The sequence below is a fragment of the Lichenostomus cassidix genome, chromosome 1, assembly GCF_008360975.1.
Source record: "Lichenostomus cassidix isolate B80296 chromosome 1, HeHo_3.0, whole genome shotgun sequence".
In the NCBI taxonomy this organism is placed as follows: Eukaryota; Metazoa; Chordata; class Aves; order Passeriformes; family Meliphagidae; genus Lichenostomus; species Lichenostomus cassidix.
Genome location: NC_139479.1, coordinates 86937824 through 86949059, shown reverse-complemented (window position 1 = coordinate 86949059; position 11236 = coordinate 86937824). Strand labels below are relative to the sequence as shown.

Here is an 11236-nt window from a genome sequence, read left to right as displayed (position 1 = left end):
CTGCACAAAAGTTTCCGGAGGTGCCACACTTGTTTTGGCAAAAAAAAATTGCAAGTTTCTTTTGAAAACAAGTTTGTTTCTTGCCCACTGTCAGAACTGCACTTTTACCATGGAGGGACAAAAGAAGTGTGTTTAATTTTTTGACAGGAACTGCTTTGTAGCACTCTCCTGACAGAAACTACTAACATAAAACTGTCAGCAAATACAGAGCATTTGCTTTTAAGTAAAATAAAACTGTTGAGCAGCTCTTTGAATTCAAAAGCTCTTTTAAGCTCATTCATTGAATCACAGAATCAAAGAATGGTTTGTGTTGAAAGGGACCTTCAAGAACATCTAGTTCCAACTCCCTGCCTATGTTGGGACACCTTCCTGTAGAGCAGGCTGATCTAAGCCCATTCAGCACTGACCATGAATCCATTGCCAGGAGGTAACCAACAAATGTCTCTGTGATATGATTTGGGTTCATGGGCAAGGGTTTGTAGAGAGGAGGCTGCAGCGATGTCTTGTGTGAGAAGGGAGCAGGTGTTGCTCGTGGTGAAGCAGTTTGTTCCTGGAGGATTGCACCCTGTGGAGAGGATGCCCTCTGCAGTCCCCATTCCCTGTTCCCCTGCCCTGCTCAGGGAGGGAGGAGACACAAGAGTGAAGAGGAGGGGATTGGGGGAGAAGATTCTGCTTTTGGTCTTTCTTTCTCACTTCCCTACTGTGTTATTGATTGGGAATAAATTCAATTATTTTCCCCATGTTGAGGGAATTCCCCCAAGGCAAGGCAAAGACAATAAGGCCACTGTCAGGCCTGCAGTCCCCCTACACATTGGCAAGGATAGCAAATCAGTTCTGTGAGGATTATCAAGGTCAGACAGAAGTTCAGTGATTGCCAGGTATGTCCATAGTGATAAGACTTGCCCAGGATCAAGTGAATAATTGCAGTCTGCAGGACAGGATGAGTATCCAGGTCAGTTCAGCAGGTGGAAAGGCACAGACAAAGCTGCCACACAGCTCACGGAGAGACCAAGTGTGAGAACCCAGTTTAGGAGCAGCTCCTGTAAGTAGAGGAGGCAAAACCTCACTGAGGTTTCTCTGAGCAAGAGGTTTTAAGGTCAGTCAGTGGAACTGTGGAATTTGGCTCTGAAAGCACACAGCCAAAACCCCAAACCCAAGGCCTTAATTTCACCAGATAATCCACGAATAACCTTTTGTTGTCCCCTGTCCCAACATGCACAGAAAAGCAGTATAGCATGTCACATAGGTTTATCTTGTCCTTAAAATCCTGTTGAGATGGGCACTGAAAACCGAGTCCATTGCATGTCTTCCAGAGTTTCAGTTATGAAAACTCCAGCTGTGCTAATGGAAATGAAAATCAGAGAAGGATCATGTAGGGATCTTTCATTTAGATATTTGCATTTCTTTCCTTGACCTAATGACTCTAATCTACTTAGTGTTTTGTTGCTCTGAAAAGACTGTGCTTTAGAAAATAAATGGGGATTGCTGTCGTTCTTTCTTTGAATTGCTCACTGATGACTTTTTTCAATACAGAAAAGTGTCCTTAATAGGAAAGAACTTTGTTTCAAATGCTAGCATCATTGCTTTATGCTACATGTGAGCAGTTTCCTACAAAATCTTGTGAGCTTTTTCCTGCATGCTCAATGGAAACAAGTACAAGGGAACATGATCTTTTCTTCTCCTGCTGCCAGTGTTAGAGCAGGATGATCTTTGAATTTTGTTTGTTCCTTGATTTGATTTGCTGTACCTGATTTGAATCAAGCTGCCAGAGTGGCTGAACAGCGTTGGTGTGTGGAAATAGTGCTGATTGTTTCAGAAAGGTCTGAGGCCATGACTTTGAAACATTCCTCAGGTTGCCATCTGGCAAGTTTATGGTGCGAGAATAGAACCATTTTCCAGCTTACAAATAAAACAGAGAAAAAGAGAGAAAAGCCTACTTCCTGACACGATGGATGACATCACCGGATCATAACTCCTGTAACTCTCACTTTCCTACTGATACAAAGCCTGTTACTTTTCTGTCCCAGAACAAGACTTTATCAATCTTGTCTCATAATTTATCCAGTAGAACACAGGAATTTAGTAGACTGTGTATCAAATGCATGTTGAAGATATTTTATTCATATGACTACAGTCAGGGAGCTAGTCAGACACAGACAGAAAGGTCTACTAGGAGATAGACCCTATGGGTGCCTTCCAATATTTCTGTCTATTTAGCCTCTTAGATTCTCAAATGCATGCCAATACACAGGGAACTATTTTATTTCATTCTATGGAAGTGAAGCTTTGGAGGGATGATGCACTTCAAGAGCCAGGAAGACAGCACATGGACTGTTTTCAAATCTCATGTTCATGAGGAATGTGGAATAAGCTAATGTAAACAAGTTGTACGAGAGCAGCTGTTCAGGGTGTCCCTGCTGAGCAGCCATGTGCCTCACAGCTCAGCCAGGAGCAGGACAGCACCCACAGTTTGTGGAGTGAGCACAGCCCACATGTTTTGCCTGTTGGTGTGGTCAGAGATGCCTGAGGTTTGTGGCTGAAGAGCAGTGAGGGGACAGCAGGGAAGGGCAGAGGATGGACCAACCCTCCCACCATGGGTGTTCCATGGTGCTGAGCTGGGAAGCAGCATGTTTCACTGGTGCTGGCAACGCCTTGGGAGGGTGTCATTGCCATGTGCTGAATTTTCAGCAGCTCTGTTAAATGGCAGGAAAGATGTTCCTGCAAGCCACTGCTTCAAGTCACCTGTGAACCAGTTTCTGTCATGAGGGGAAGGAAGACTACAACACAAGCTATTTTTTAACTAGGCATTTTTTAAGTTTTAAAAGAAAGCAATTGAGGCACAAACTAAGATCAAATACAGGTACATTGCTCCAAACAGACTGACAGCATCCAAACCAGATACATTCCATCAGAAGGGGGTTAGTTAACACAAGGCCCAAGTTCTGTATGTTTCAGTGACAGTCCCTTTAAAAGTAAATAAACTGCCATTGAGAGGAAAAAGGGTTATGAAATTCCAGTTCTGATGTAACAATAATAGAGTGACAGTGATCACTACTTCAGCAAGAGCAGGAAACTCAAAAGGCCATGCCATTCTTTCCTGAATCATACTGGAATGTTATAGACAACTTTTGAATCAACAAATATTTTTCTAGAGTTCAACCAGTGTTGAAAATGGTCAGTAAGCTATTCCAAAATTATTGGGAATTCCTTAGCATACTCATGAGGAGCTTGTATTTACCGGAAAAAACATTCAAGCTTCATATTGAAAAACGAAATGTGACCATGCCTGTGCTCAAACAAGTCTGTTCTGTTTGTATCATGAACTGTAACTTAAGGCATTCCAAGAGATTACATTCAAATGTGAGTCCTGGCCCTGTTTTTCTGCTGTTTTACAGAGACTGTGATGATTTCCAAGGAAAGTACAGCAGATAGTAGACAATTTACACAATTCTTCATAACTCACATCGAAGTAAAGTAAATTTCGACCTTTTTCATGATTCCACATGAGGGCTCTAATCTACTCATTCCAGTGTCTACTACATTATTACCTCTGACAACTTCAACTTAGTTCATTTGGATCTAAACTAGAATGTCTAGGCTAAGCCATTGTCCTTTCCATGGATCTAGTTCTGACAGGACAGGTGGTGCCAAATCCTAGCTAGGAGCTCTTGAAATTTTGGATTGCTCCAGATTAAGACCACTGTGTGTCCTGCAGGACAGGCAGTCTTTATAGCTATACACACAGATTCCTCAATGCTTAAAGGTGGAAAACCATTGAATAAGAGGAGAAGCATAGAAATAAAATATATAATGTAAAGGATGAGGAAGGAACAGACTGATTTGATGGCTTTCATATGAGCCTCTAAGCTGGGATCCCTGAAGCCACTTGCATTATTTTGCATCTGTCTGGTGTGTGCCCAGAGAGACCGAATCAGCAGGACACTTGAAACAACAGACAGTGTTAAAGGCAAAGCTGTACTTGCAATAGAGAGACATGCCAATAAATTTAAGCTGTCTTTCCTTGTGGTTCTCATTCCTGAAGAGTTTGTCACAGGTAGAGGAGCAGTGAAGTTCTCATGCACACCATAGTCACCCCAGGTGAAGGGAATTGCAGTTGTGAAGGAGCAGAGCCATGATGTGAGCAGCATCCAGGGCATCAGCCTGGCAATCCTTTGCTTCAGCCAGATGAAGAAAGACTGTGTAAAACTGGCAATCTTGATACAATAGAACACACTGAGCCAGGCACCAAACCAGAGACCACAGCAGTTCAGAAACAAAAAAATTATTCTGGAAACTCTGAGCACATTTTCTTTATAATAGGAGTTTTCCACAAACATAGTCATTAAGCCATCCACTGTATTCCAGGAGTGCAAAATGATTCTAGATAAACTCAGAGAGATCATGATCATATCATATGGGGACCATGTTTTGCTCCTAATGCAGCTTGATGAACTGACTGCCAAGATAATTCCATTTCCTAGAATTCCTGCCATGGATTCAATTATAGCAATTGATAGGAAAAGGAGAGCAAAAGATGTGACCATTGCAACACAAGAGCTTGGAGTTATTACTCAGCTTCACCTGGGCTCCTGAAAGCCTCAGATCTGCCAAGCACAGCCAACAATCCCAGTGGAGCTGTTATGGGCACATGCTCACCTATTTATCTCAGGGACACAAGGATCATAATGTCATTCAATATTTCTGCTATTTTACACATTGTTTTTTGGGTTGATAGCTCAGCTGATTTGTCTAAGCATGCAAATTGGATAAAGATTCAATTACGGTGTTTTCAGTTTCGTAGAAGGATTTGCATTGGAAGGGTTATGGAGCAGCTCAACTGGAGATTTTAGAACTGTGGGTTTGCACTCCAGTGTCTGATGTCCTGCTTTACATGCCTGGATTTGTTTTTTATATTTAATGCTTTAATCTCTCCCTGTCTCGCGCTGTCATGCCTTCTTAGTTTATGAGAGTAATTATTGTGTCCTCTTCTAATATTGGAACAGGTCCTTGTCTTTATCAGTTGTATTCAAATATCTGCGCCTAGGCTTGGTGTGCATGTGACAGCCAATCCAGGTCAACCCACCACAGGTACAAAGGTTTTTCATGGTCTCTCTCCTGTCATTGCAAAATATTGTAAAGGTTCTACCTTTTTAAGGTCTTGCTGTTATAAAATGAACCAAATTCATGACATCCTGTAGCAGCTTTTGCAGGTCCGTCTCCAATTTCTTTGCTGTAATAACTCGTCTGTGGACACCGCAGTGAATGAATTCGAGGTGTAGTAGGGTGTGTGGAATCTTGCCATCCAACCTTCTCTTACGCCATTCAAAGGAGCTGCTTCACTGGTCTTTACACTTGCACTGCTCTTCCAGAAAACATTTTTATTAAAGAAATAATTTACTGCTGAGAATACTGCTTCTATGGTAGATCTTTCCTTCAGTGGCTCACAGAAGGTAGCTCTTCATTTATTTCACTATTGAAACAGAATTTGTCAAGTACGATAATCGGAGGCATTTTAGAAACATTTGTACTTTCATCCATCCACTCAGGAATCCTCTTCCACTGTGCAATTTGTTTCAATACTGTTTTCTTCAAACTTTCAGCAGTATTTTCTATGTATCTTCTAACAGTGTTTGCTTTCTAAGGAATGCATTTTAGTTTGTTGCTTGCTGTGTATTATTACAGCCAGTTTTACCTTTTATGGCAGAAAGAGTAGGTGTTTCCCTGGTGCTAAGTGACATTTTGTCTTTTGCTGTGAAGCAAGAAACCTCAAAGGAGATTTCTATACATATTTGTCATTAGATTTGGTGAAATTTTGTAAAGTACTGAATTGAATGTCACATGGCTTGAAACATCTCTGAAAATTTTGTAGCGGTTTGCCTTCATGCTCTGGATGCTTAGATTTTAAATGTCTTGCTAATTCTGATGGCTTCATACTGGCATTAGCTGAGTTTTCAAAGCATTCTCAAAGTAAAATTTTCAAAGTACCTCCTGTCCATGTGATCTGCATGGCCAGCTGTGTGCTTGAGTATTCTGGCTGTATGTGCTTGTGTGTGTTTCTATAGATCAGAGAACGATAAAATCATAGAATGGTTTGGATTAGAAGGGACCTTACAGATCATCTAGTTCCAACCTCTTCACCATGGGCAGGGATACCTGCCCAAGGAGTATGTGCTCAGCCTCACTACTTAGCTTGGCTTCAATAAAACAGTCATAGCATCCATTCATAATCAGGATAATAGATTCATCCACTTGTAGCAATAGAGCTCCTACAGAATCTAATTAAGTAGAATGGCAAGTATAGAGACTGCTCTAAAAATTTTCATAAATACCATCTCTGCTGGAGATGTTTCAACAGGATAGGTTAGACATTTAATGAAGTTATGTAACAATGGACTAATGTCTGTTAGTAGTTATTAACATACTACAGTACCTTCCTACTGTTGTACAATTAAAGAATTGGACACAGAAAATGTCAGCAAACTGCTTTTAGAAATAATTCTGAATTTAGATTTGGTTGGCTATTAGTAAATTGCAATTCATACCACATGCAACAAACTACAGAACTTGCATCTGTTTCATGCAACTTTATATTATCTTGGTAACCCACACGAGGGAATGATTTTTGTTTCTGTGGCTAAGAGACCCAGAGTAACTCACATGCCTCTACTCACTGCAGACCTCAAAAGCCAGGCCAAGCCTCCCCTGTCTGGCAGTGGACTAACACTCTGAGTGACACTGCTGCCATTCCAGCCGCTGGATTTGATTCTGCTGCTGCATTCTCAATTATGCTCACACTCAGGAATTATCTAGAAAGTACTGGACCAATCTTTTTCTCCACGAAGGGTCAAAGGGAGATGCTGATGCATAGGTAATTCCTTCACAGTGTGAAAAATGACCATCCAGTTCCTGGGATCATATTGAGTTGTGCACTTGGGTGGAATAGCCGAAGTGGCACATTTTGACCTGCAGAGGGTCACTTCAAGGTTCTATGCAATGACTTCGTGCCCATCACTAAGTGTCACCATGTCACATTCAGGTTGCCAACACTTGAGAAGAAGGTGCTCCATTGCATTTTGCAGCCTTATTTTCTCGAAGCTGATTGTGAAGCACCCAATCAGAGTCCATGGTGCAGATGGAGATGGAGGCCCCTCAGGCCATCTTCCAGAATGTCTATCCATGAGTCAAAATCAATATCAGATGGGTGCTAGCTGAACCTGAAAACCCCATCTTCATGGAGTCAACTAACAAAGTACACATCTATCCCCACACACAGTTTATAGAAAGGCTACTATCAGCATATCTATTTCAAAAGCTGCTCAACATCCTATCAGCCCAGAGGGAGAATCATGGTAAAAGCATAGATTACAATGGCCATGTGTGTCAAGGAGCAGCAGGCGGAGCTGTTCAATAAGGAAAGGGGACCCAAAAAGTCAGCATCACCACAAGGCAGGCAAGAACAGGACTGTCAGGCATGCAGTCCCACCTTATTTGGGCAAGCATAGCAGACCAGCTCTGTGGTGGGTCAGCCAGCAGTCCAGTCATACCAGATGTGTCCATAGGGATAAGACATGTCCAAGATCAAAGCAGTAATTCCAGTCTGCAGGCCAGGATGAGTATCCAGGTCAGCTAAGCAGGTGGAAAGGCCCAGGCAAAGCTTCAGCACAGCTCAGGGAGAGACCAAGGGTGAGCTTAGACCCAGCTTAGAATGAGCTTCTGTAAGTAGAGGGAGCCAAGCCCCGGTGAGGCTTGTCCTAGCAATTTGTTTTAAGGACAGTCAGTTGAACTGTGGAAGTTGGTTTTGAAACAAGGCAGCCAAACCCCAAAAGCAGTGCAGAGCCCCTGACCACATCCATCATAGTGATGCCTTAAAAGCTGGTAAAAATATGAGGCAGATTCAGTAGTATAGGGAAAAAGGGTATTACCTTGGTTTTAAAATGATCCTAGGTGCACCCACGTCAAAGGTGGAAAACATGTCGAGGAGTCCTCCGTGTACAACATGTATACAATTTTATGCACCTTGCAAATTAGCATATCAACCTAAAATCCCCCAACAACAAACTTAACAAATGAAGTAATTGTTCTCCTATTCTAATTACCCTCTCCGCTCCCCTCCCCCAAATGAGACTATAGCCTAGTTTACAAAAACATCTTCCAGAGAGGAGGCTCCATCCAAGGTTGGAGCCCTTAGTTTTGAGATAGTTCTAAATGTTTTGTCTTTCCCCCCGGAGAACCCCCAAACTAAGCTAAATATCAGACTACAAGAGTTATAAACATGTACAGCTAAGGTACAAGGAGTGTTTGTGAATGGTACAAGAAAAGGGAAAGGGTATCAAAATCTATAAAAAGGGTATAAAAAGAAAGGACAAAAATCATCAGGCATCAATCACAATAACTGGGAACTTTATCAATGAGTCCATCCCAGTACCATCTTTTTATCGTCTAGTGGTAAAATGAATTCTATCAGTGGTGTTCAACACAAGTGTCGGGGTTTGACCCTGACTAAACGCCAGCACTCTGGCTCTCTCCTGCTGCAGACATGCAGGAGAGGGGAAAGAAAAAAACTGTAAAAATACACACCAATCTCATGAGTTAAATGAGATAGGACACTGGTAGAAGGATGCACGGAAGAAAGGGCAGACAGGCTCCAAACTTAAAGTTGCAAAGTGATTTAATTACCTAACCAAGTTGGAGGATAAATGAGAGACAAAAATAAACTTTTCATACACTATTTTGTTCACTCACCCCCCTCCTTCTTACAAACTAATTTTTATTCACTGCCTTTCTTCTTTTAAACTAACAGGTTTGGGTAGCGGGCAGGGTGTGGGGTATTTTCTTAGTTTAAAGAGCAGGTACATAAATCTATTCATCATCACAATTCTTCTGTTACAAATGCTCGTTATCTCTACTTATCTCTCTCTCTCTCTAGGCAGTTTCTCTGCTCTCATCCCCTCCCTCTTAAGAAGCAGTTTCTCTGCTCACCCCCCATTCCCTCTTTCCAAACCAACAGCATGGGCAGGGGGCAGGGTGAGGGATTTGTCCTCTGGTCAGTCCATCAGGGAGAGGGGTCCTCTACTTAGCCACGGGGTCCCTCCCATGAGAGACAGTCCTCTGGGAACTTCTTTGGCGTGGGTCCAATCTCACTAGCAACATCCCGCCTGAATTCTGCTGCAACACGAGTCTCTTTGTCCATAAGGTGCTGTGCAGACTCTCCTGAGCTGAGGCCAGGCTGCTTCCATCCCAGGAGCAAGGCCTTTCTCTCCCTTGCAAGGCCTTTGTAACTTCAACTCTTTTGATGAGACTCCAGCTGGATCACAGCTTCTTCCAGGCATCTACCTGCTCCTCTGGCGTGGGCTGTGGGTGGATTTCTGCATCCTTGTGGACTCCATGTGGACACTCTGGGGACTTCCTGCTCCCCCATGGTCTTCACCACAGCTAGCAGAGGATTTTCAGCTCCGGTGCCTGGAGCACCTCCTCCCCCACCTTCTTCACTGACCTTGGCATCTCCATGGTGTTCTCCCTTCACATATTTTCACCTCCACCTCCTCCTCCTCCAACTACAAAGAGTGTGTGCCTACCTTGCTTTGATTTCTTCTTAAATATGTTTTCACAGAGGCGTAACTAATTGGCCCAAACTTTCCCAGCAGCATGTCCTTCACCTTCAGAGCCATCAGAGATTGGAGCCCTTACATCAAGCTGGACTTGATGTAAAAACTTCCAGAACTTTCACTCAGGACACACAGGAGCCATCTTTGTGCCACACCCCACCCCTCAGACACCTCTCCAGGCCCACCACAACAGCCTCTGAGGGGTTTAAATTTCTCTTAGATGTTAAAAAATACCTTGCTGATGTTTTGGGCCAATCAAAACCACCACAACAAGTAAATTCCAAGGGCTTTGACCAAGAAAACAGAATTAACTACTACAGTAGATGGGTAGTTAAGTACATAAAGTAGTTCAGGAAATGTCTAGAGATAAGTATACAGTGTACAGCACTCTAATCTGGTTTAACAGAAGCACATACAGTAGATTAAGAAAAGTGACTCTCTTCCTCCATGCTTTTTAAAGTGGTATCTGGAATACTGCATCCAATATCTGGGGTGGGGGTGGGGGTGGATTTTCTTTTTCTAGTGATTGGACACTACTAAATTTACACATAACACCAGGCTTAGACTGACCACAAAGTTTTTGAAGACGGATTTAAAATTCAAAATTATCTTGACAAGTTGGAGATGCATTCTGATAAAATATGGACAAATGCTTATAGATATGAATAAAAACATGCATATATAAATTTGTGAAGACAGCTGTAATAAAAATATTGGGAGATGCAAACAGAATTTTCTTTTTGTTTTATAAATTAAGGCATTGTACTCTTCTTCGTAGCTCTAATAAAGTTATGTTGCAGAACTATAAAATTGAAAGAAACAGCCTTTTTTAGTTGCAGAAGGGCTAACACATGCAAAAATAACTGAAGATAAAGGAAAAAACTTTTCTTAAAGTGCATTATGGTGAGGACAAGGAGTGGCTGGTTTCATATTTAAAAAGTCAGATCCTTTATACAATTAGAGTGTTAAAACTTAGAGAAAAAAAAGTCATGTATATTCTTATTGGAAACTTTTTAAAAGGATTAGAACAAGAAGCTGCAGGAATGTCACTGGGAAAGTTGATTGTACCTTGGAGAAGTGAATGACAGCAAAAATTACTCATCTAACTATATAGAAATCTATAAAAAATGCATTTGTTTCCATTTCATCAGTCTGGGAGAAAAAATTTCCCAACTAATTAGACTGTTCAGTGAACCAAAGTCTTGGCTACTTAATAATACCTCATAGTCACACAGGAATTTATTTAGTTCAATTCAAAATATGCCACATTGCTGGGCAAAAGCAAACAACTTTGCTTTACAAATGAACTGGCAAGTTACCAGATGACTTAAACTCACAGAATCAAAGATAGGAATGGAACTTGAAATCTCCTGAATCCTGAGTTTAAACCTTAACTTCTGAAACACAGTGCAATAACTGGAGATACTGAGGAGGATGAAAAGTGCAAGAAGAGAAGACATAAAATGAAACCTTAGTGGAAATACAGAACAAAGAACTTGAGGGTTCTGCTCAGGAGAGATGAGGTAATTTAATTTTTTTTTAATATGTCAGTCTTTGATTTCACAAGCATTACTTTGTGATAATCGCAGAGTATGTGAAGAGCTGTAGTATCTAAGTATGATCTAAACCAC

General features: G+C 41.7%; 1 protein-coding gene across 1 annotated transcript; it reads right to left on the bottom strand.

Moving 5' to 3' along the window:
* Positions 1 to 3623: 3623 nt before the first annotated feature.
* On the bottom strand, positions 3624 to 4544 carry LOC146445124 (taste receptor type 2 member 40-like). Its single transcript, XM_085049738.1, has one exon. The coding sequence runs from the start codon at positions 4542 to 4544 to the stop codon at positions 3624 to 3626; it is 921 nt and encodes a 306-aa protein (XP_084905864.1).
* Positions 4545 to 11236: the final 6692 nt, after the last annotated feature.

What these genes read in the sequence shown, in the direction of transcription:
- LOC146445124 (XM_085049738.1), bottom strand. Translation starts at nt 4,544, where the DNA reads ATGGTCACATCTTTTGCTCTCCTTTTCCTATCAATTGCTATAATTGAA.